Source organism: Micropterus salmoides, unplaced genomic scaffold, assembly GCF_014851395.1.
Source record: "Micropterus salmoides isolate LMB-PRFRI ecotype aquatic unplaced genomic scaffold, ASM1485139v1 Ms_hic_scaffold_16, whole genome shotgun sequence".
Lineage (NCBI taxonomy): Eukaryota > Metazoa > Chordata > Actinopteri > Centrarchiformes > Centrarchidae > Micropterus > Micropterus salmoides.
Genome location: NW_024040707.1, coordinates 19,175,811 through 19,202,471, shown reverse-complemented (window position 1 = coordinate 19,202,471; position 26,661 = coordinate 19,175,811). Strand labels below are relative to the sequence as shown.

General features: G+C 42.0%; 1 protein-coding gene across 7 annotated transcripts in view; it reads left to right on the top strand.

Annotated features, from left to right (window-relative positions):
• The window catches only part of scn8aa (sodium channel, voltage gated, type VIII, alpha subunit a), a gene marked incomplete at its 5' end in the record, with an annotated part of 37,770 nt that overhangs the window by 4,591 nt on the left and 6,518 nt on the right, over positions 1–26,661 (top strand). For 2 of the 7 annotated variants that reach the window (XM_038723058.1, XM_038723060.1), the window contains 16 exon segments: positions 2,481–2,702; positions 2,984–3,047; positions 3,215–3,356; positions 5,026–5,232; positions 5,318–5,599; positions 6,820–7,134; positions 8,690–8,825; positions 9,062–9,300; positions 12,784–12,957; positions 13,152–13,508; positions 13,640–14,113; positions 14,813–14,930; positions 15,696–15,850; positions 16,526–16,699; positions 21,171–21,293; positions 26,022–26,306. In XM_038723058.1, coding sequence (XP_038578986.1) covers positions 2,481–2,702; positions 2,984–3,047; positions 3,215–3,356; positions 5,026–5,232; positions 5,318–5,599; positions 6,820–7,134; positions 8,690–8,825; positions 9,062–9,300; positions 12,784–12,957; positions 13,152–13,508; positions 13,640–14,113; positions 14,813–14,930; positions 15,696–15,850; positions 16,526–16,699; positions 21,171–21,293; positions 26,022–26,306 — 3,467 coding nt within the window. 7 annotated transcript variants of the gene reach the window in all.

Sequence of the window (26,661 nt, the reverse complement as noted above, 5' to 3'; positions counted from 1 at the left end):
GAGGCTTGTTTCCAAGGCAGCTGTGTTTCTCTTCAGAAGTAGCTTTAACCCACTCCTTTCTTACTAGCTTTTTGAATAAGCAAATGCCTTGTTCTGTAGAAAATAATACTTTTGGAAGACATGTTAAGGAAGAAATCAGATCACTATACATGGTATTTATCACCTTAGTATAGTTTATAGCTTCTCAAATTTGCCAGAAATTCTAGTAGTTCTATTACAAAAATGAAAGTTGTTTTACTTGCTGAAATAAAAAAAACAATTTTGTTGAATTGGAGAGGATTCCATGTTTTTGGGATCAAAAACAAACCTTGTAGATGTTGTCCATATGAGAACTGGCATAGCTCTTAGAGAGATCCCACAGTATACACCTATGATTTATGTATGAAGACTGCCAAGCCTAGCTTGTGAACATATCTCTTATGCTGCATGATGCTTTCAGTCACTTGCTTTTACAATATTAGCCTACCTAAGAGCTTGGCTGACAAATGGCATTGGAAGTTTGATTTGCCCTCTTTTGTTTTTTAGTTTGATATTGATTTTTTTCTCTCTTTTTTATGACCTAAAAAGAAACAGTGTGCTCACATTGTAGAGGTTTGGGGACGCAGATAGGAGGCTTGAATGACCTCTTGACCTTTCTGAGTGACACTGACCACACATCTGTCTATCTGTCTATTGATAGAGGATGTAGAACAGATGTCGTGGTTACTCAAAAGAACTACTATGGATGGCTTTTTGACACAGTCATTTGGAAATATGAGAAAGGAAATCCTGTAAGTGCAAACAAAATGGGATTGTGTTATAATTAAACTGTAAATAAAAGAGTAGTGGGAAATACACTTATTTGCTTTCTGGCAGAAAGTTAGATGATGTAGATCGATACCACTCTCATGTCTGGAAGGTAAATATAAAGCAACCCTGAGTAGGCATCTAGCTTAGCTTAGAACAAAGACTGAAAACACGGGGAAACAGCTAGCCTGGCTCTGTCCAGTGGTAACAAAATCTGCCCACCAGCACTTCACTAATCATCATGTTATACCTTGTCTATGGCCAAGATGTAGCATGTTAAGATGGTATGCTGATTTTGTTACCTTCGTTAAATTTTGTTACCTCTGGACGGAGTGAGGCTAGCTGTTTCTCCCCACCAAAATGTGACTTAGCATAGCTCAGTAACAACTTCATAACTATAGTGGAGAACATTTTGTTTTTATAGTGTAGTTTTAGTCCAGCTGACAACGTTTCATGAGCAGTTGAGGGTATGGTTTGAGAAGATCTGAAGTTATGGGGGTATTTTAATATAATACCCTACTACAAGTGATATTTTAACATACTTACATATCTTCTCGTGTACTTCTAGATTCTAGTTATTTTAATTTAAATAGGAATAGCTCTTTGTTCTTCTTAATGGACTCTGCCAAGCTAATTGAGCTTTTACTAAGATTGTAAGGCTAAATTGAAACCATATTTTACAAGAAGACACAGTACAGCTGGTAATGCCCAGTGTACGTGTATGTGAGACCCAACAAAAAAGGGGGTGCGGGCCATCCTGCTTCCATGTATGTTCCATGAACGCTGCCAGAGGATGCCTGTCTGGAAGGTAAACCGATTTTGTCTTTAGTGAAAGTGTGGATGAGACAGACTGCAGGGTCATGGTATGGGGAGTCAGTGCTTTCCTAATGACACCTTATACAAGACAGTTCAAGAAAGTGCCCACACTGGCACTGGCATTGAATTGCTCCTGTTCAGCCTTGGAGTTTAAATGACCTGCATGTGGTTTCCTGCCTCCCTGCCTGTGCCTTTGTTCTTCTCATGGCCCTCTTTGTGCTGCTCTCTTCCTTATGGATTTCCTCTCACTTTTCTACAGTCTTCCCCCTCTTTCCACTTTGTCCATTATTAGCAAGGAAATACAAATTCCTTCTGTCAAAAAGACAGAAGCCATTTTGATTTGATTTCTATTAAAACAATGTTTTCTGTCTGGATGAATCTGGAAAGAGTGGGAAGGCTCCTAAATATTTCCTGTTTGTTTTGTTTCTAGAGATGTTATGTATGTAATCTGTCAGTTTTGTCCAAAATGTATTACTACCTTTAGCTAAAGTTATAAAATTCTTTAGTTTAAGTTTCATTCATATAAATTCCCGCTTTTGTTGCGATCAGGAAGCATACAAATATAACATATTAACATTTAGTTGTATTATAACATTCATAATTCAGTAATTCATATATAAAAAATGTCTTTCAATAGTTTAATTCAATTTAATACAAAAGCAGTACAGCGTTGCCATTACCAGATTTTTACCTAAACTGTGTTAAAACTGGATATTTCCTAGTGGTAGATCCCTTAAAGGGATTAGCATACAAGCAGTATTAGTTATATAAGATCATTTGTAATTGAAGTAGACACTCCAAAGATTCATACCTGCGGCATTAGCATCTTCTGCGTCACCTGCGTGGTTTATGTATGTGTGTGCGTGGCTGCCCTCCAGGCCTGAAGACCATTGTGGGCGCCCTGATCCAGTCTGTGAAGAAGCTTTCGGATGTGATGATCCTTACCGTCTTCTGCCTGAGCGTCTTTGCCCTCATCGGCCTCCAGCTCTTCATGGGCAACCTGCGCCACAAGTGCGTGATCTGGCCAATCAACAGCACCGAGAACTACCTGGCCAACGGCAGCAAGGGCTTCGACTGGAATGAGTACATCATGAACGAGAGTAAGTAGAGGCTAGGCTTCGGCAACGGTGAGCTGGCAGCGATCTAGGGGTATGAGTCAGCCCATATGCTGGAACGACAAAACAATATGTCATTTTGGCACTAGGTCGACAGAAGGAATTGGATGAAATGACCCGCGCTGAATTGAAAATGCATGAGAAACTGAAGTCAGAAATAGTTCTGAACAGATTTATAGAGCGTTGCGGAATAAACAACTGTTCTAGCTGCGACAGAATGTGAGCGAAATGACTCATTATGGCTGTTTTTGTTTTTTTGTCTTCAGCCAATTTCTACTTCCTGCCTGGCCAGTTGGACGCTCTTCTATGTGGGAACAGCTCTGACTCTGGGTGAGTTGCCTTCTCAGCCCTCCTCCAAATGCTGCTGATTCTACCAAGACCTGCTGTAGCTCTTCTCTCTGCCTGAAGTCAGATTACATTATAAGTAAATAGTGCTGAGTCGTTTTCGGGCTGAGTGCCCTTCACTCTCTCTCTCTCTCTCTTGTTCCACCCCTCAGCCGCTGCCCGGAGGGCTACACATGCATGAAAGCTGGGAGGAATCCAAACTACGGCTACACCAGTTTTGACAGCTTCGGCTGGGCCTTCCTGGCTCTCTTCCGACTCATGACACAGGACTTCTGGGAAAACCTTTACATGCTGGTAAACCTAATATGTCAAAAAGTTCAGCTTGTTCCATAGGAGGCATATACAACACATATAACACTCATTACTACTGCCTATAAAACTGCATATTGGTACTTAAATGGTTAATCGATTAAGTGACTGGTTGATCAGTAGAAAAGCAATATTTCCTGGTTCCAGCTACTCAAATGTGAAAATTTTAAGTCACTGTAAATTTAATATGTTTTGGCTTTAGACTGTTGGGCGAACTACAATTGATGTAAAATTGTTAAATTATACATGAGTCTAATATTTTGAAGTATCATAGTTTTATGCACACTGTAAGTTAAACCCAAAAGCCAAAAAGGACATTGAAAAGAGTAGCAGATATCCGTGTTGTCATGCTGGAACTGGTGGATCATTCTGCCGCGCGTTTTTCCCTCGCTCGCACTTTGACTTGCCTCATCTACAAACTGTAGCTAGGCCACGTCTGTCTTGTCTGTCAGCCTCTTCCACGCAAAGCCTCCACATTTGGAGGCTGAGTGGAACGGAGAAAGTATGAAATATTAACACCTCAGGATTACAGTATGGCCAATGAGGTACATGAGACCTGATGGGAGCATTCAATCTCATACTTCTATTTTTGCTCCTGTCTTTGAAATTCAGCCCCGAACTACAGGCTCTCACTGCTATGATGTAATTGTATCTTTAGATTAAATGGTTATGCAGCCGTGTTTAGGTCCGAGGTTGAATGTTCAAATGTTTAGAAATGAAATGAAATTGATGTGGCAGAGTAGAGAACGTAACACCATCCCCAGTATTGCCAATGATATTTTTTTACCTGCTCACATGAGATTCGGCGATGTGTGGGACTAAATGACAATGATTTTGACTCCTAATCAGTTGCTTCTCTTGTTGGAAATGTTACTATAGATACACTTCCCAGCATTTCATGTCAACTTCATTCATAATTGATGTGTGAGGAAATTTCACTTCTCTATCCCAGGAAGCCCTCTCTTCTTTTTTTTTTGCTCCCTGAAGACAGTAGTTTGCCTTTAGAAGGGGAAACCAAAGGAGGCTGATGAGAGAGACAATTTTAATAAAAATGTAGGGCCCCATTTACTGGTTGATTTGTTAAACCCTGTACTAAAACTGCATTAAAATGAAGGTAGGCATCATGAACAAACATTAAGAAAACAGTTCTTTCCAGAATGTTCTCAGTTGTGTTGCCGTGCCTCTGCAGCTCAGGCTCCTCACTTCCCATCTCCACTGGGGATAGCATCCGGATCTATACAAACTGTGCAGACTAAGAATAGATGTTATGGTCTATGTATTCGTGCATCATTGGATTAAATGAAAGTAGAGCTAATTCAGCGTATTAGTACTCATACCAGACAACAGACATTAAAATTTTGGTATGAAAGCTGTATATGTGTTGCATCTTTGAATCTACTGCCCAGAGGAAGCCTAAGACATTTATGCTAAGTTGATTTTTGCACCCAGAAATGCCCAATCAAGCCAATCTGCCCGTTCTCTTTTACTCCACATCAGCTGACTCTGTTTATTTCTGATGAGTCATTGTTAGAGATGAGCAGTGAGGTCGACACTGAGCTTGACTCTGGGGTTGAGGTTTTGTATCAGATGTCATGAGTGTCTCTGCTTCCCCCTATCACCCCCACCCCACCTCCTCTGCACTGCCTCCCAACAGACCCTGAGGGCGGCAGGGAAGACCTACATGATCTTCTTTGTGTTGGTGATCTTTGTGGGTTCGTTCTACTTGGTGAATCTGATCTTGGCTGTTGTGGCCATGGCCTATGAGGAGCAGAATCAGGCCACCATGGAAGAGGCTCTGCAGAAGGAGGAGGAATTCAAGGCCATGTTGGAGCAGCTCAAGAAACAGCAGGAAGATGCCCAGGTACCCCCTCTGCAGGATGGAGCACGAAATGATTCCCGAGTCATGTTAAATCAGTGTTGTGACTTCATTCATTCATTTTTTGCAGGCCGCTGCCATGGCAACCTCTGCGGGCACAGTGTCAGAGGATGCAGTAGAGGACGATGGAGGAGGGCGTCTGTCATGCAGTTCCTCTGAGATGTCAAAGCTCAGCTCCAAGAGTGCCAAAGAGCGGCGTAATCGTAAGAAAAAGTGGCGGCAGAAGGAGCAGGAGAAGGAGAAAGGCGACAGTGAGAAGTTTGTTAAGTCAGAGTCGGACGACGGCAGCAAGAGGAGCCGCTTCCGTTTCCCTGATAATCGCCTGGGTCGAAAGTCTTCCATTATGAACCAGGTGAGGAAAACAAGGCTAATGTCTGGGTGCCATTTCTTAGCATTGCTCAGTTTTTTTTGATAAGATTATTATAATGATTATTACGGTATTATTATTAACGGTTTTATGTGCAGATGATTTAGGAGTCACCGGACATTGTCTCTGGCAGTACATGTTGCTTTTGAGTATTTTTATCATTTGGGTAAACTGACCCTTTTTGATGCTCAGTGATAATTATTGGGTCCAACCCTAAAAGAGACCATATAAGACCATAACATTAGAGTCACGTCATTAAAAAAGAGATTGTTGTTGTGTTATCTCTATGAATAGAATCTAAATGTCAGTGAATAATGTGGCTGCAGCAGAGGTTTTTTTGTCTTTTTTTGACTGTCAGGGAAGGAATATAATAATATCAGAGTATTGCTACTGTACAGTGTGGTGTTGCACAAGCTTTTATACACAGGAGCATATATAGTGGCCAGAGATATAGAAACACAAGTCCAGGTCCTGAATTATTGACAGTGATTACATGAATGTTTTAAAGGGAGCAATTCTGCAGCTTTGTTTGGGCCTTAATCGGCTCTTATGATGTGTTTTAAGATCCTTGTTAAGAGTATCTGTTTATGTGAGTATATAAGAAGAAGAATACTGCCAGATACTTACATATTTACTTAAATATAATAAGTGTAGGATTTGGCTGAGACCTGCATGCATTTACAGCATTACTTAAATATAATAAGTGTAAGATAACGCACACTGGCTTGAGACAATTAAAAAACACACAATTGTTTTTTTGCTTTACATTCACCATCTGCACGGGCTGAGGATTGTTGTCAAAAAATGTGATTTCATGAGCTAGCATACCGTGTTCAACTACATAGCTGCTAATAATATTCGGATCAATACTACTGTAGCAGCTGCCCAGATTGATGTTTGTCATGACTCACGTTCAGCTGCCTGTATCTCTGTCCTGTGTGTGTGTGACCTTGACAGTGTACGATATCACTGACCTAATTATGTATTTCCCTCTTATTTATTAAGTCACATGAGAAGCGTCCTGGTTGCATTAAATTTACCACACCCCACAGATGTTGCCTTTCATCATGACCTCCAGAACTGATGACAAAAAGCATAAAAATTATTATGGTGCAATCAGTTGTAATTCAGAAACATCCTACATCAGTCACAGAAATGTCTCCTTTCCATCTCCTCATTGCTCTTCCACCTCCTCCCCTCCTTAGTCCCTCCTTAGTATACCTGGCTCGCCTTTCCTGTCCCGCCACAACAGTAAGAGCAGCATCTTCAGTTTCAAAGGACGCGGCAAGGACGTGGGCTCGGAGAACGAATTTGCCGATGATGAGCACAGCACGGTGGAGGAATGCGAGGAGCGTCGGGGCTCCCTCTTCAGCCCATATCGGCGGAACAGCTACAGCGGCTTCCACGGGAAGAGGAACAGCACGGTGGATTGCAACGGCGTGGTGTCACTCATCGGCCCTGGGCCCGGCGGACGCCTTCTGCCTGAGGTGAAAATAGATAAGGCAGCTACTGACGACAGTGTAAGGAAGTCAATGAGTAGACCTATCTAGGCATGGCCCCCACTACTCGTCCGTTCCTTTTCTTTCTTGCTCTCTATCCTCTACTCTGTCATCTTTGCAAGTCCGTATGTATCTCTTGGCTAAGCGCTCGCGCCTCCCCTCCCCCAGCCCCTGCAGTGTATGCTGCCCTCCGACAGTAGGCAAAGGATGGAGAAAAAAGTTTATTTCACAGTAAATATACAATAGCCAACCCTGCATCTGATAGGTTAGTGAAACTGGGTCTATCAGTGACTTCCAGGCAATTTTGTTGTTTGATTTGAACGATGAATGTCAATGTTTTGAATGTTCATTTCAAATTATATATTTACATGCACCATACTCACACTTTCACACAGGCACCAATCAGACAAGATTCTATTATTCTCCTACATCCCCATTGGCTCATAACATTTTGGCACATACTGTATATCAAAGCCTGATTAATATTTAATACACAACTTCATTTGTGGAATGTCATCAAGTTCCTGTTGAACACACCCTGTTAACAAACAGCAAATAATGACGAGTTAACATGCTCCAGTGTGTTGATGTGTTCCTCCTCCAGGCATCCAGGTCCTCTGCTAGCCTGTGTGGGTAGATCTACAGTAGGAGGCGGGGGAAACAGAGGGGACCAGCACTAGAGAGCCCCAGACATTTTTATCTGCTTCCCTAATACACTGTTAATATCCCCAAGCAGATACACAAGTAACACACACCATCCTATCAGGCCTTAATAATATAATTTAAGAATAAATGGAGGGCTGCTGTCCTTGTCTGTCTTTACCTTTCTCTGTTTTCCAAACTCTCCCTGGTCAACATTAGTGAATTAGTTGTGTCTCATTCTAGTTAGCATGGTAGACTTAAACCCTAAATTAAAAACAAGCATGATATAGACAAGTAGAACAGTGGCTATGGTGTCTGTAATTTCGTCTCCTTCTCTTTGACTTGGAGCATGCCCATGCATGACAACTGGATGGATCTGAACTACCTGCCTCCATACGATCTCTTTACAATGCTCTTGACTTGATGGTTGCAATATAAGTTTTATGGTTTCAAAGTAGGAAGATACAATAGCAGTGATTTGCAAGTAACATTAAAATGGCCAAATTTTGGGAGACATTTTGTAAAATAACCTAATGATTATATTGCAATGGCAGCAAAGCCTCCATTATTGCATGACAGGACTGAAAATGCATTCATGCAGAAGCAGTTCCCCTGCACAATATCTCACAATCCATTTATTATTTAATTGGGATGAGCTAATTACATTCAAACACAATTAGGTCAAGTAGCCCTAGACCACTGCTCCCACTTTGGCTGAGACCTGCATGCATTTACAGCATACACACATCCTCCTTGAAACCAGCATTGAGATAGAAAAGAAACATGAAACATGCCCCCGACCAAAAATCTGATCTTCAACTACTTTTTCCTGCCAATGCTGTTGTGCACTTCCCTCTGCCGGCCACCGGTGGTGATGTGGGATGGTGTTCATGTCCTCTCCATGGGTGCTTGATTCTTCCTCTCCTCCTGACAGCCGACTACTGAGGTTGAGGTGAAGAAGAAGCTGTCGGGCTCCCTGATGGTGTCTGTGGACCAGCTCAATACCTCCTTTGGGCGGAAAGAGCGGGCCAACAGTGTCATGAGCGTCATTACCAACACACTAGTGGAGGGTACTGCCACTTTAACCCAGCTATTTAACCTGCTATCTCATTATTCTTTAACTAGGGCTGCTCTCATTGGTTGATTAGTTTGACATGAATTTCCTGCTTATCTGCTTTGCATATCCAAAAGTACCAGATACATACAATGCATACAATTTTGTCTATCATTTGATACCATTGCATGCGGTATGCTCAAGCACGCAAGTATGTTTGGTTTTGATGTGTGATCCGCGCTATGTCTTCAGAACTCGAGGAGTCTCAGCGCAAGTGTCCGCCATGCTGGTATAAGTTTTCTAACACATTCCTGATCTGGGAGTGCTCCCCCGCGTGGATTAAGATCAAGGAGATTGTGAACCTGATAGTCATGGACCCCTTCGTGGACTTAGCTATCACCATCTGTATCGTCCTCAACACCCTCTTCATGGCCATGGAGCACTACCCCATGACCACCGACTTTGAAGACATGCTGTCTGTAGGCAATCTGGTGAGTGACAATCTTTTTGTTTCATTTATTTTCATCTGTTTCACCGGTTAAGAATCTCCTCTGCTTCTTCCTTGCAACTCACAGGGAGGTGTTATTTTTGGGACCGTAATTGGCAGCTCTTTCATTGCTGATTCAGTGTTGAAAGGAAAAAAAATGTCTAACCCCCCTGCTGCTTCTGTGTATCCATGCAATTCTCATTTCTTCGCACACACGCACATACATTTTCCCATTCTTCTTCTTCTTCTTCTTCTTCTTCATCTATTTCTCTCCTCTGGTTGAGTAGAGCTGCTGTTTGCTTCCTGGGTCCAGCCTGCCTCTCTGCTGGTTGGCTGACTGGAGGGAGGCCTACATTAATATTTCACGGAGCCTGATCGATGAGCTCCTCTAAAATGGTGTCTGAGTCATGGCTCAGATAACTCAATCCAGCCACTTTCACGAGTGGCATGTTTAGGGAAACTGAGCTTGTTTTTTTTCTTTTCAGTATCATATGTTGTGTCAGCGTCCCGATGTGTCACAAATGACACATTTACATTTACTCATTTGGCAGACGCTTTTATCCAAATCGACTTACATATGAGAAACAACATACAATCATCAACAGAGCAACAACTACAGCACGAGATCTACAACCGACAATACATATTAACAAAAGCAGCATAAATACTAGTAAGCGCTAATGGCACACATCGCATCAATGGGGTAAATACCTAGGGAAAGAAGTAAGAGTTAAGTGCAATCAATACAAGACAATTGTAGGGGATAGAAAAAGAAGAGTACAGGAAGTGCATGTTAGATGTTAGGAGTTAGAGGTGTTATAAGAGGAAGTGTTCTCAGAAGAGATGAGTTTTCAAGAGCTTCTTGAAGTTAGAGAGGGACGCCCCTGCTCTGATGGCGTGTGGTAGCTCGTTCCACCATCGTGGTGTCACATATGCCAACAGCCGGGACTGGGATTGCTTTGTGTGAAGTGATGGCAGAGCTGACCAGGGCAGGAATAGAATGGTTGATTTTGAGAGATTCAGCAGACAAGTTTATGGGTGGAGGAGGTGGAAGAGGATTTAGTAGCGTTTTAAAAGTGGAAAATAATTTCCTTGAGTCAGTGACACGGCTAACTCTGTCATTATAAAACGCAGTTTTGGCAGCACTGATGCTTGTTGAGAAGGAGGACAGGAGCAGTTGGTAGCCCTTAAGGTGGGCAGGGTCTTTGGTTTTTCGCCATTTTCTTTCAGCGGCTCTGAGATCACTATGGAGCCCACGGATGGTATCAGTTAGCCATGGGTGGGACTGGTTTGGGCGGGCAGGCTTGGTGGATAGAGGACACAGGCTATACAGGCACGAGCTCAGTGTAGAGCAAAGAGATTGTGCGGCATCATTGACCTTGAGTGAGGAAAGTGTGTAGAGGGAAGGTAGAGCGGATGCTACCACTGAGGCAAAGTGAGTGAGGTTACGGAGGTTGTGGTGATGTGAGACAAATGGTGCTGGAACAATGGGCTGTTCCTGTAGGCATACTGTGAACCGAATGAAAAAGTGGTCAGATATGCGTAGAGGAATGACAGTTAGGCACTCGGTGGGACAGTTTCGGACAAGAACGAGGTCAGGCACCTTGCCAGCTTTGTGGGTCGGGGGCTGAGAACCCGAGTTAGATCAAAGGTCTGAATCAGAGACAGGAAGTCTGTTGAGTTTGATTTGTCCAAGCGAATGTTCATGTCACCGAGGACAAGTAATGGACAGTCATGATCTGGGATTTCAAGAGTAATTGTTGGACAGCGCAGCGGGGGTAGCGGTGTTTTCTGGTTTGATCCAGGTCTCAGTGAGCGCCAGTAGCCCAAGAGATAATGCGTTAGCATAAGTAGTGATAAAGTCAGCTTTGTTGACTGCAGACTGGCAGTTCCATGACCCAACAGAGAAGTAAACAGATGTGGGCGGTGTCTGTTTTAAAGGCTTGAGGAGTGCCTTATTTCTGTGCCTAGTGGTACGATACCTCTTATGTGCACTGGAGACAAGAGGAATAGTATGGTAGCACATGGTCTGAGTGTAGTTGTAACCGGTAGCTTTAGGTGAGTAGGTGTGCTTAAGAAAAGTAAAAAAGCTACTCTTGTAGGTGGCCTTGCTCGGTGGACTCGCATAGGAAGACTCGCTGCTCTTTACCCAAGTAGGTCTCCACACAAGGAGCTGACGCTGACGCTTCAGTAATAGGTTTCAGTAAAGTAGTGTGAGTCTAATTGCATACAGGTGTTGTGCATTCAGACTGATTACACCCAGCTGAGATTGCCCTCCGGATTACCGGATTATTGGATTTCAGTCGGTGGGACACAGTTGTTTGAGCTCGCTCAGTCGGCCTTCAGATTCTAGTAGAATGCTCAGGCAAAAGTCTAATAAAGATGAACCACTCACTGTATATGTGTGTGTGTGTGTGTGTTGGCACACATAAATGTGGAAAGGCATTAATTTACAATTGAAACATCATATTTACCACTTCTGCTACAGAATAATTTACCGGAAAAGGCCAGAAAATGGGTGGTACAGGTTAAACTTTTTAGGCCACCTTGATGCAATATGAGTCACCGTCTTACAAACAGAGACACGCGCGCGCGCACACACACACACACACACACACGTTCCATTGGTTTCTGTGATTGAGGATAACCCTCCATTATTTATTAGAACAGAAGCGCCATTTAATCTTTGCTGAATACAGAACAGCTGACACAAACACACACACGTACACACACAGCCTTGTGTCAATATCTTTGTGGGGACCTGTCATTGACATAATGCATTCCCTTGCCCTATACCCTAACCTTAACCATCACAACTACATGCCTAACCTTAACCCTTACCCTACCCTTACCGTAATCTAATGCTAACCTGAACCCTAAAACCAAATCTTGACCCTCAAAAAGCTCTTTAAACTTGTGGGTCCAGCATTTTAATCCCTATAAATCTGTAGATACATTTTGTCACAATATAACAGGTTATAGAGTGAAATTGAGTTTGTAACTCTCTTCTGCTACGTAGCAGAAAATATACATTAAAATAGAAGCAATTATAAAAATGGGAAACAGAAATAAACTATATTCAATGGAGCAGTGCTGGGGATGAATTTGAGTTTAAAAGTCTGATAGCTTGGGGGAAAAAGCTGCTCTGCAGTCTGGTGGTGCGATTGCAGAAACTTCTATATCTCTTTCCAATATACTAATATATATATAATATAGCAAAACAAGCCCACACACACATTAACTAGATATGCTGCCTCTTTAAATTATTGGATGTATCCTTCTAGTAATTCATTAATTTGCAGTTACCATCGGGGTTATTTGTAATGTGATTTTTCTTAAACATCTGTGATGCACAACTCATATGATGGGTCAGATCAAATATCACACATTTCACCACCCATCATGCTTCACATTCTCATGTGTTCTGTGAAACATGGTGTTGAGCCAAATCCATATTTTCAAGTGTGTTCTCTTTCTTACCTGCCAGGTGTTCACGGGGATCTTTGCCGGGGAGATGCTTTTCAAGCTGGTGGCTATGGATCCGTACTACTACTTCCAGGAGGCCTGGAACTGTTTCGATGGTTTCATTGTGACGCTGAGTTTAGTGGAGCTGGCTCTGGCTGACGTTGAGGGCCTCTCAGTCCTGCGGTCGTTCCGATTGGTAAATACTCATTTTAGATCCTTGCTAATGAAAACCAAATCGAGATAGCATGTGTAGTTAGCATGTTAGCATCTGGAATACGCTTTGATGTTTATGCTGTTTTTACTTCACTGAAGTGAAGCAGCAAGTTAGTAAAGCTAAAATGCTGTGACTAAACCATATCCCTCCCATTCTTTCCACCCAACCCACTTCAGCTGAGAGTGTTTAAGCTAGCCAAGTCATGGCCCACCCTCAACATGCTGATCAAGATCATTGGTAACTCGGTGGGAGCCTTGGGGAACCTGACTCTGGTGCTGGCCATCATCGTCTTCATCTTTGCTGTGGTGGGCATGCAGCTGTTTGGCAAGAGCTACAAAGACTGTGTGTGTAAAATCGCTGCTGACTGTGAGCTGCCCCGCTGGCACATGAATGATTTCTTCCACTCCTTCCTGATCGTCTTCCGGGTGCTGTGCGGTGAGTGGATCGAGACCATGTGGGACTGCATGGAGGTGGCAGGCCAGGGCATGTGCCTCATCGTCTTCATGATGGTCATGGTCATCGGTAATCTCGTGGTGAGTGTCCAGACTGGTGGGGTGGACGGGGTTTTTCAGAGAAAGCCATCTTTAAAGAATTATAATGTGGTCAGAGATTGAACAATCAGGACTCAACATCCAGTAACTGATTTTCTATTCTGTGTCCAAAGGTGTTGAACCTGTTCCTTGCCTTGCTGCTGAGCTCATTCAGCGCTGACAACTTGGCTGCGACGGATGACGACGGTGAGCCCAATAACCTGCAGATCTCCGTCATGCGCATCAAGATAGGCATTGCGTGGATAAAAGCGAAGGTGGCGATACTGGTGGCCAGTCTGCTGAAGAAACCACCGATGGAGGACGAGCAGAAGCCTTTGGATGACATGTATGACAAGAAGCTGAACTGCATTGCTAACCACACCGGGGTGGACATCAACCGTGACCTGGACTATGCCAAGAACGGGAACGGCACCACCAGCGGTATTGGCAGCAGCGTGGGCAAGTATATGATTGATGAGGACCACATGTCGTTCATCCACAACCCGAACCTGACTGTCTGCGTGCCCATAGCTGTGGGAGAGTCTGACTTTGAGAACCTCAACACAGAGGACTTCAGCAGCGAGTCGGACAATGAGAACAGCAAAGAGGTCAGTGAGAGGAGTGCATTATCCATTTGTTGTAATTCATCAATAAACTGGTATTCAGGCTGGAAATGACAAAACAATGACTGGAATCTGCAGCACACATAACAATAAAACTACATTTTTAAAGCAAATTATTAAAATTTTAAACTTTTAGAATATCAACATGTAAATATTGGGAAGCTCCATGTTTTGTTGTTTTTGTTGTTTATAGTCCTCAGCTACTCTACACCGTGCCATTTCCTCTCTCAGGACATTAAAACCATGGCTGTTTAGACACTAATATAACTCCATTACTCAGCAGGGTTATCTAGAGTGGCTGGAGCAGGCAGGCAATGGGGGATGAAATGGATATCTACTGACGTATGTCTTTTGACGAAATGTATTTATAAGACTTTCAGAGCAGATGCCATTTTATATTCCACATCAGTGTTCATGTGGGTGATATATGATTGTTATGGTGTCCATCTCAATACGGAAAGAAACCTCTGTGATCAAATAGCCTAGTACTTAGTTTAGTTAGTTAGTTTTTTTTCCTTTTAGAGATTGAGCCAAAGCAATTTGGAAATAACGTGAAATGTACATTTCCCGACAGGTTCCAGAAGGCTTCATCAGCTTTCCTCATCATAAGCAATTCCTTAATATAATTCCGTTTCCTTGCATGTTTATTTGTACGTTTGTGCTCATACGTCTGCATCTCTGCAGCTGGATGACACCAGCTCATCAGAGGGCAGCACCATCGACATCAAGCCAGATGTGGAGGAGGTGGTGGTGGTGGAGGCGGTTGAGGAATACATGGAACCAGAGGCGTGTTGGACAGATGGTGAGACCACTTCTCCCACTGCACCCATTTCCTCTACTCCACAGCACAGAGACTCCCCTGGGCTGAGTGGAAATGAAAGGGCAGTGGGGGGAAGGACAATTCCATTATGAAGGATCACTCACCCATGGAGACTCTTAATCTATTTATCAGTCTATCTGACAGTCTGTCTGTCTATCTGTCTATTATGCTTACATAATTGCAGATAACTTTAGAGATCATTATGTATTTGTCAAACCTAAAAAAATTATTCAGTAATAGAAATCATGAATATAGGTAGTTATCAGACAAACATGTGGGTTTTTATCTGTGTACAGTTAGATGGTACAGTATGAGCAGTGAAATTAACATAGCTCAGTTGAATTCCTGTTTGTCAATGGGATCTAGTGGCAGCCCGTCTCAAAAGTAGGAAAATTCCCTTCTTCTTCATCTTCTAATGACAGATGACTGCTCAAACTGAATTCTAATAGGTGTGTAAAATCTTTGTCAAGACAAGAAAACAAAAAATTGAGGCAAATAATAAAAAATATTTAACACTTAGCATTGGAGAAGTTGTGGCTTAGAAGTGTTGCTACTTGATCCCAGAAACATACATGATTTGAACTAAGCTATTGTTACCTTATTCATTCCACTATCAAAACAACATTCATGCAGAGGTATAAAAAGGGCTTCCAATCTGGATAAGCCGAGCAGAACACTGGACTGTAACGTGCCATTAAAACTTATTTAACTATATTTAATGTCGTCTCTCCTCCTGTGTGTCCTCAGCTTGTGTGGCCAAGTATAAGTGCTGTTATCTTGACATCACTGTGGGTTGGGGGAAGAAATGGTGGTGGTTGAGAAAAACCTGCTACCTGATTGTGGAGCACAACTGGTTTGAGACCCTCATCATCTTCATGATTCTCCTCAGTAGTGGCGCCCTGGTAAGGAGGCCCGTGGTGGCATGTTGCATCCTCTGCAAACACAGAACAACAGACTCTGCAGTTACATGAAAATTTTAAAACACAACAAGTATAAATAAAAAATTTAATTTAATTTATATGCCAAATCATTACAGAGGTTGTCTCATTGCACATTGTATATTAACCTCTAAATGAAACACGTTAACTGAAAATCCAATCAAGATGATGATTAAATAAAGATGACTCATTAAACATAAAGGTACTTCACAGGGACCAGTGTATGTTTACAGTATGTCAGTGAGGAGGTAAAACAAGTCGATCAATGGCGCAGTCAGTTTGGTTGCACAGTTTCAGAGCTGCTGGGCTGGGGGAGGGGCCAGGCACGCCTGTGATTAATGGACTGTGCCATTTATCAAACAGGGGATCTATTCCTGGGGATGGAGTGGGGCCTCATTCTCAAGCATGTCAACTGTTACTAAAATAAGAGGAAAGACTGCTGCGAATCTACATGAGCCATGGAGTAATTTGTAATATTTCACACAGAACAGATATTTTTTTAAATCTAGTAAATCACTGTTAGTGATCAGCAATGAGCGGGCTGTAGTGGTGTATACAATTCCATTAGTGGAATCATAAATCATGAGGTGTAATATTTTCCTTCTTCTTGGCTGATGTATGTTTCCTGTTTCTCCACAGGCCTTTGAGGATGTGTACATCGAGCAGAGGAAGACCATTCGGATCATTTTGGAGTATGCCGACAGGGTTTTCACCTACATCTTCATCCTGGAGATGTTGCTGAAGTGGGTCGCCTATGGTTTTGTGAAGTATTTCACCAATGCCTGGTGTTGGCTGGACTTCTTCATTGTGGATGTAAGTCCACCTCTTGTTTCATCTATCGTGTCTATGTAGACCAGAGCAGAAGAGCAGTTACTTGGTCCTCAACCACACCCTGGTCCAACAGCAACACACCAGCATAAAGATAGATACAGTCTATTAAACAGCATAGCTAATGCTAATTTCTGCTGTTGTTACCGTACCTGTAAATAATACAATAATTAGTCTTTTGCCTCATTAGATCATTATGAACCACATCAAATGCACTACATATATTACTTACATACAGGATATGAAGTTTTTATAATTCTATTTATGTGTTACCCCTATTGTTGTCTGTTGGGTGTGGTTAGGTTTGAAAAGTCAGGCTATTAATAAAATATCCGCTTCATGGTATGTATTAGGTGAGAGGGCATGTTGTTTACAGTGAAGACACCTCTGTATTTAATTTACTCATGCAACAAGGGCAGTGTTTTACAAGACTGCATCGCAGTCTGTCCATTTCAAGGCCACACATGCCAGTCACTTTTTACAAATCTATCAAGCAACCATCCCTATTTTTACCTGGTTTATCACTCTGAGATGCTTGAATATGTACAACAATTATATGCTTGTGAATTGAAACACTACACTACGCAACTATTTAAGCATGGATAAATTAGAATCAGTCAATACAAAAAAAAACATATTCAACTCATACTCAGAGCAATGGGACGTGTCAAAGATGTGTCTCTGTAAAGCTGTCTTTGCCTGTGTCTCTGACCTGTAAGATGTTTGATATGTGCCTTTGTCCTCTCTCTCTCTCTGTGTACTTTTCTGCTCCTTGTGTCAGTCAAGATTGAAAGACCAGAACGGGGAATGTTCTTACGTCTATTCTTTGGTAGTTACAGATAATGACAAAGATAACGTCTTATTTTGTTTGTTTTTAAGACGACTTAACCTTAGATTGTGATGACATGAATTTCCGATGGGTTGGGAGAAGTGAGAGGGATCATTTTAATGGCTAGAAGCTTAAAGCTTTTGAATTTTACATAAATGTTGGATCAAAGAGTAATCTGAGTGGCAGAATTGGATAGACTAAGAAATTCCTTGACTTCTGACTTTCTCCTTGAACTAACCACCTCTCCGCAGTGTCCAACACCTCAGCCAATACCTGTGAATGGACTCCTATCAATGGCCAGAGGTTGCCATGTTGGTTCATTATAAGCTCCTGTATCCCAGACCCCTGCAGCAAACATACATTTATTACATACCATAGATAATGCAACTTTTTAATCGAACATTCTACATTTATGCATTTATACATTTTAGAAGTTGTACGGCTTAAAACTACACAGAAGTATACAAAGACTTCCTAAGCATTCAGTACACAGCTATCTTTAAACCCTACATTCAGGGTTGACACATACAGCACACACAGAGCTTGTAGCAATTATGACGATGCCACACTGTACTGATTCTGGATATTGCCATTGTAGACTCCCTTCCCTGTAGGTGTGTTGTCCAGCCCAACACTTGGGACTGTGCAGGCTGCCACGTTTCCCAAGTTGTGAACATGTTACAAAGAGTGACATCCCTTCTCCCGCCCTTTCCCCGTCCTCCTTTTATTCCCTCTTGAAAGTGTAACCTCAGGAATGTGGTGATATTGTGCTGAGATGTAATGATGGTGGGTGACAGGCGGCCGGCGGTAAGTTTGGTCTTCACTAGCGCTCCCCCTGTTCACAAAAAAAAGACTTGTGCTTGATGAGTCTGGGTTGTGTTGTGGCCTGACTGTGCCTCTGCTGTCCTGTGTTGTGGGGTGAAACCATTGCCATGGACTCAGAAAGGGGGGGGCACCATCATTAGACCGGCCTGTATTTTTCTCTGAGAGTGGATGTGCCTGACTCTTTGTGTGAGTGTGTTCCTCCTCATTTCCCTTGTGTTGCTGTATCTTTCTGTTACCCATTTGATTTGTGTTTTTCAGATTTTCATTACAAGAATGCGTTTGTGTTATATTATGGATTGGCTAAAAATGGCTCTGGGCATAAGATATGTTAAATAGTTAAGTGTTTTGTTAAATCAGTTAAGAAATACACTTTGCAGCATTATTAATGGAGAACCCAGTCAGATATTTGCAATAAGTGAAGTAGTATATTTTTAACATTTTGCTTACATTGTAGGAATAAGAATAGTTATTTATGTTATAGTAGTTGTGTAAATAGCTAATGCAGGAAATTCTTGATACTGAGGTGTGTGAGTGTGAGGATGATAGGTGTCATACTCCATTCATCTTTCTTTTTCACTCAGATTACTATCATTGTTTTGTTGTGTTTTTTTCCCCCTTTGTTTTTAGTTTGTTTTATTTCTGTTTGGTTTGTGCTGTCGTCATCATGGGATCACAGCCCCAGATGTCATTGGCCTTGCCTTGCAGAGCTCTGTGAGAAGGACGTTGAGGCGCTGAGGTCACTACCACACAGCTGGCCCAGCAGGGGGCCAGAGGCCAGGCACCCCAAAGGGGGGCTCTTCAAGGGGTCAGGCTGAAGGTGACAATTACCCCAAACACCGTAGTGTAGATCAAGGCAAAATCTTTATTTTACTGTCTCCCCACCAGAACAGCAGCTAACTTATTCAAGAGATATGGTTATTGATTTAAATAGGGGCTTTGTGCCAAAGTGTAAGTACAGAGTCTAAATAAAGGCCCTGTCCAGTACATCCTGGATCCGATGTTGGACATGGTCCAACACTCATATATACAGTAGGAAATCTCAGTCCATGCTTATCTGCTGTTCTTTCCATAGTTTTGATGCATACCACCCTTAAATGGTTGAAAGGTTGGTCTTTTGTAATCTATGTTGATGATGTCATCAGTCAAAATGAAGATTTTGCCTGTTACAAACCTCCCTCCGTGACTTTGGTAAGCTTTGGATGTTGTGTACTTCTTGCGGTGAGTTTGACCGGTTGGTGTCGGTGGCTGGTTGGAGGTGCTTTCACATGTGTTCACTGTTGATATTTTTCCTTGTTTGTAAGGAACTGGTCCTCCCCCTTGTTGCAGTCCTCCCAGCATCCAGACCGTGAAAATTGCAAAAAATAAAAAGACTTCATACAATTCCTGTGACCATGTACTAATTCTTGAACAAACAATTTTCTCTCAATTTGACTGAATTTATAAGACTTTGAGCCTAGATTTCAATACAGACGCCCACTCCTGCATTTTACATCTAGAATAATCTGCATTCAGCCAAAGAATCCTTCTTTACAAAGCGTCCCTGTGCAGCAGACAGCCTGTAATGGCTGCCCTAGCACACTTGAGGTGACTTCATCATGGCTAAGTCATTCCTGCACTTCTCACCAGCCCTCAAAGAACATTAGTGCAGCTTATTGACCACATTCCCCATTGTCCATTTCCTCCCTTGTTAACAATGCAATACTGAATATGTGTTAAGCTTAGATGGCCCAAAGCCATAGGGGATTCACAATAACCAAACCATAACTCAAGCCACTTTGTCTACATTTACATCACGGCGATAAGAGTTCTGTACATTTACGATATTGCTGTGAATGACTGTATATACAGTTTTTGTGAAATAATGACATAATTTAAGATTTCTTTGGCTGCTTTGCCTTGGTGGCTGCTGTTGGATGTGAGAGGGGCTGCACCGGTTTCTTTGAGGTTGTGTGCTGTTATTGTTAACCGTTTGTTAACTGTGTGTAACTCGACTATACTCTGTGTACTTTTGTCCTTTCAGTGCCATCCAGTGCTAATAACTATATCCAGTCTGCCCCTTAACCTCCATCCCTGTTTCTTGTGCGTGGTTCATGTGACTGTGGCTCTCCTATTTGACTCTAATTGCTGTGTGACATTTGATTTGATGTCTGAGAAAGAAAATGATAAAAATGACACACTTGTACATGTTTACTTGTATTCTTTCTCTTAGGTTCCGTTAGTTTGTCTGTCTTAAATTATATGGGATTTTATGCCTCAGCCCAAGAGCGACAAGGAGAGACAATGTTAGAGGGGCAAGGGTAAGGCTCTCAAGTCTGTTGGGTTTTTATCAGCTTCTACAGGGTAACCTCTCTCCTTCCCTCCCTCCCCAACTCCTCTTCCTCTGCTCTGCCCAGTCCCTTCGCTTGTATCTTTACTAAATCATGTAGCACTCTTTTCTGCCTAATTTACACGCTATATGAGTCTTATGTCTCTATCTCCTCTCTTTCTCTCTCAACCACAAATTTCTTTGCAGGTACAAAGGACTTTTCACATCTCCTCAACTGCCCCAAAATAACTGACAAACAATCCCTATGGCCTACTGCTACTAAAAATACTACGCACATAAAACCTATACTAAACATTGACCTTCTCTCTCAGTGTATATACATGTATAAATGCAATATTATACATGCATATACATGCATAGATTTATGTGTGTATGTTAAGCAACTCTCCACCTATGCCAGGGTCGTCTCTCTTCCCTAGTGAATATTCTCACTTCTAACAGTTTGGAACCTCTTTTGCTTCTCTGTTTTTGTGTAGGTGTCTATAGTCAGCCTTGTAGCTAATGCGCTGGGCTACTCCGATCTAGGGCCCATTAAATCACTCAGGACACTAAGGGCCTTGAGACCCCTCAGAGCCTTGTCACGTTTTGAAGGGATGAGGGTAAGATCCAAAGCTAAGCAGCTGATCCTTCCGCATGCCCATTCAACAGTTTAAAGCATGCTAGAACTGATCTAAAAACAAACTAAGAGGACAAAAAAAGAACTCCAAAACATTGGGGGATTGTTTTTAAAACCAGGAAATGAAAGCCAAGAAGTCACCTTTCCATGCGCAATCCTGTACCATGCCTTTGTTAGAGCGAAAGAACAAACAAATAAGTCATGATGCAGCTGGGAGACTGAGTAAAGTAACAGTAACGTTGTATTGCCAGCAGAACAACATGCATTTGAATTGAATTCCTTAAACAAACAAACAAAAAAATCTACATACAAATTGATTTGTTTTGTAATAAAAATGATCCAAAGAGCAACAGAAATGCTTTTTCACAAAGCTGCCTCATCACATAAGTGATAAACAAGAAATTCTGATTTCTTTGTATCTTCTTGATTGGCCAAAGTGAATGTGAAATTGATCAAAGCTAACCAAACTTACACACCATCTCATAGAGCATTCAAATGAACAATTAGCTCTTCATTTGGCCTGATTCTCAACCACTGCTTTTAATTGAGAACCCCCCTCCCCTCCCATACCACCCCACCCCACCCCCACCCCACCCCCCAGCTCACACCATCCCTCAATGCATCTGGCATCGAGAACAACCAGCAGGAACCAGGGAGCTGCAGGACACCAAAACCTCTGCACAGCCAGTCACACCAAAACTCTGCATGCAGGGCGGCTGCCAAACAACCATTCAGAGGAATCTGTCCTATTTGAATTCAAGCAGTTCAGTGGTTTACAGAGCAGAAATCACTTGCCACGACAGTACCTCTGGTTGTTTCAGCCATCTCTTCCTAAAAACACACAGATCTGATTGGTCATCTCTGTGACTGGTGTTAGCGATAGGTTGCACCTGGTTGTTGTCACCCGTAGTCCCTTCTGTCCCTTTCTCTTTCCTTCTTTATAAATCTCTTGATCTCACTCTCTTTTACTACTCAAAACTCTTGGTCTGGTTGCCTTGTCTTCTACTTTGAGCTTATCCTCTTCACCTCAGCCCCTCCCCACCTCCTCCTCAGCCCCCACATGTGCAGCACTTTGCAGCACACACCCCACCCTCCCCCCCTCCTCCTCACCCCCCTTATCCCTCCACTCCTCACTTCACCTCGACCCGGTTCGGTTGGGCCAGACTGCTGGAGGGTCACCACACTCTCTCCTGCTTGTCCAGGATCTTTCTGCATCAGGGACTCAGACAGAAACCACACACTCACAGTGTTGTGGCTTTGGGAGGAAAATATTTGTTAAGCTTCTGCCAGTGTCACTTTGGGTCGCACCATCTGATCTGCTAACAGTCCATTCTGGTGGCAGGATATTAGAGTAAATGTTTCTAACCACTGTCCATATTAAATACTTAAAATCTATTTTGAATACCTTATGTTGGGAATGCAGGCAGAAGCTTAGCAAATATGCTAGGCTGCCATTTCACAAAAGGCATTACTGCTGTCATGTCATGGCAACACATACTGTAGTGCATACAGCAGGCCCCGGCTTCCTGTTGCCTTCCACTCCCACAGGAAGTGAAACTGGGAGGCAACAACGGGCCCAGATAAACTTTGACTTTGAGTTCTGGATCTGGGTGGGTGGTGGCCCATAGGTTGACTTTCACTACAGCGTACGGACAACACTCTCAACCCTAGACAGACAATGTGTCGCCCCTCTTTAGCATGTCCCAAAAATGACAGACCAGCAGGGGAAGAAGGCCTGTGCAATTTTTTAGTGAGTGGATTGATTACTGTGAAGTCTCATTCATACTAGACATCCAGCGACTAAAATGTGATGCCATTGCACATGAGCAGACATCAGTGCTTCTGGGCCCTGGATACGCTATATGGATGTTGACATGAATATTTCACTGTAAATATATATGTTTAATTGCTAATTATGGGATGGGAAATAGGTCTGTCAATAAGTTTATGTCATTTTTGGGGTTGGAAATCATGGCACATTTGCTTTAAGATATTGTATTAATGCCAATACCAATGCCCCTATGAATGACCTCATTCACTGGGTGTATGTGGTCAGAGAGGCGAGGGTGGCCCAGTAATGCAATGGGAAACAAACAGAGGAATTTGATCCTGCTGTATCAATTTTTACTATATGTCTATGTTCATCAAATAAGTTACCATTTTGTATGAATTGAAAACTGAAAATTTGAGGTCAAAGCAATAAATAAATGAATAGGGAAGTAAATGAATGGAGAGATGACACCATATGAAAGAGATTCTGGAGAGTTAGAATGATGAGAACGTTTATATCCCCGTGGGTCGAGTGTCACAGCACGATGCATCGCAGAGGCCAATGCGAGCCGTGCAGCTTCAATTGGACACATTGCACTGCTTAACATGCAATGATTATGGGCTGCTTTGACTATGTACTTTGCTCTCTCTTTCTCTTAATGCTGCTTTATAATCTCGGTCCTACTTTTTTGAGCAATGCATTGTACAGGAGTGACAACATCTCTAGCCATCCTTACCCCGGTTTCAGTAAATTCCCTTTCTATTCACCCTTTTTCCTGACGAACTTGCTGAAGTTTAATTTACCCAAAAGATGTTGAAATGACAATGATTTTGTAGTTTTATCTTTTGCCAGCTATTAAAGGTATTAGTCATCATGGGGTCTTGGGACATAATCTCTGAACCCCAATCACTTTAATCACCTGTCTTCACTATGAGCAGGTCAACACATATTCCAGACCAATGTAGTTTCTCAGCTCATATTTTGCTGTGTACATATTTGTCAGGCACCCATTCATACCATGTAAATATCAGAAAGGCTCGTCAGACGCACAAGCAAGCAAAGCTTCAACCATTATCTCTTTTTCTGCTATCTCTCTATCCACACATTTCCCTATGTATTTATTTATTGATTTGAGGAGTTCCTGAGATTGCACAATGCCATGTAACACGCATGTACTATAACTGCCGATGCACATTATGCATTTTTGAAAGCCATTTTCCCTCTTTCTGAGAATGCTTTCCACACAGCATGGCCTAATTCTTTTTTTTTAAACACTGAATATTTGAAAGCGGTTGAATTGTATCTCAGATTGAGCAAAGAGCCATTCTCTCAGCAAGTGCAATGGCAACACTGTGGGGGAAAGACTTTAGACCACTTTTTTTAGGCCTATAATGGTGTTTGAAAAATATCATTCTTAAGCCATTTTCTTTTAGCATTTTACATTTTACACAATATTTTAACAGTCAGCCTGTGAAGGTCGTGCACACGCTGAGAGAATCCTGCTCTAGAACTCCTCCCTGTCTGTCTGTAATGAGGAGGGAATATGGCTCCACAAAACGAGTCTGCCAAAGACATGCATGCTCAGCTGTCTGCCTGAGAGCTGCTGGTCGGCCTGCCTAACACTGGTAGTGAACGGTTCACTATGTGCTGAGCTTATTACTGGCTATGATAAATCTACGGCATATCAGATTGGATTGCTGGACAGGCCTAGAGTTTGGGGTGGTGGTGGGAATTATTATTCTTTCATTGATTTTATCTTACTGCTAATGTGTTTTATTGTTTGACTTAGTAGCATTGAAAAGGGACAGTAAGGTTAAGAATATTGACTGTCTAAGGTTGGGGTGGTAAGAGTGGACACTTCATAGTGGTATGGCAAACACTTTAATTTTTTACTGACGTTATGAGCTTTATAACGTAAACAGTACGCACATCTATTTTGTCCAAATACTATAAATTGTATTTCTATTATTACTTAATTGTTATATTATATTTTGGATCTATACGTGTTTAATAAAAAAAAAATATATATATATGTATATATATGTATATATATATATATGTATATATATATATAAGGTCAACAACAGGAGCATTTAACAGTTTTGTGAGTCTCTGGAGAGATACAGCTTTAAAACAACCACTGGGAAGCAGTGTGTGCACATATGCCTGAGTCTGTGTGTGTCTGAGTTTAATGTGTGTGTGCCTGTAACCATATGAAAAACAACATTAGGATCATCTATGTTGTAAATTGTACAATTGCTACAATAATTTACAGTACATGAACTCACAATTAAAAACTGTCTGCATATTTTCTACAACCCTGTAGTAGTTTAGTACCACACGTCAATGGCATTGATGTCATGTGCAAAATAATATGCGTACTATTCTACCCTGTATAAAACATGAAATAGTAATCTGCGTTTTATGAAAGTGGCTGTAATCAGGAAGTCACAAGATGTCCCCAAATTATTGTGTTTTATATAAAAGGTTTTAAATTAAATTGTAGATTTTACATCATAAAAGTGTGATTCTGATAGATAGTGTGTGTGTGTGTGTGTGTGTGTTTGCTTGAGTATTCTTGCTGCATGCTTCAACAGAACAAAACATCTCATTCAATCAATCAATCAATCAATCAATCAGTGTTGCTCTATTGAGAACAGGACTGAAACAGAGCTCCTTCCCATTAACTCCCCACACATCTGTATCTATATCACAAGGGTGTGTAGTGCTTATTTTCGGCTACATTCACTTATAATAGCATTAAAGTGCTGCTCATAATGCCACCTGTAACAAAGTGTTGAATAGCTTTTTAAGTACTTAGTGTAATGCCATAACAGTATGTAGTGTCTTGGGGGGGGGGGGGGGGGGGGGGCTGAATGAGCTGTGTTAGATTCCTGGTTCTCACTCATATCGTATCCTGTCTTCCCTGGTCTGGTCTAGGTGGTAGTCAACGCCTTGGTGGGTGCCATCCCTTCCATTATGAATGTGTTGCTGGTTTGCCTCATCTTTTGGCTGATTTTCAGTATCATGGGGGTCAACCTGTTTGCGGGCAAGTACTACTACTGTTTCAATGAGACATCTGAGGAATACTTTCCCGTCGACGAGGTCAACAACAAGACCCAGTGTGAGGACCTCATAAGAAGAAACCATACGGAGGTCAGGTGGAAGAATGTCAAAATCAACTTTGACAATGTGGGCGCGGGCTACCTGGCCCTGTTGCAAGTGGTGAGAGTGTCACTCCTCCTCTGCTCTCTGACTCCATTTCTTGTTTCATGCTAACTTGTTTTTCTTTCTCATTTTCCTATGCACTTTTCTTTTTTTTCTTTCTGTGCACCACCTGAGGGTCTGTTGTTGCTTCAAACTCCACTTGCTTTCACAGTAGGCCTACTCTTAGGCTGTCTATTGCTCATATTCATTATCTATATTTGGTGTTTCTCCATGCTCTTTTCTTCTTTTACTTATTTCTTTCCTTGCACAAGCTGTACCACAGGACATGCATCAGTTTTGGTTTGAGTTTGAGTTTCTTTGATTATAATTTAGAATATTCTTGATATTTTACTTGTTCTCTACAAATGTATTT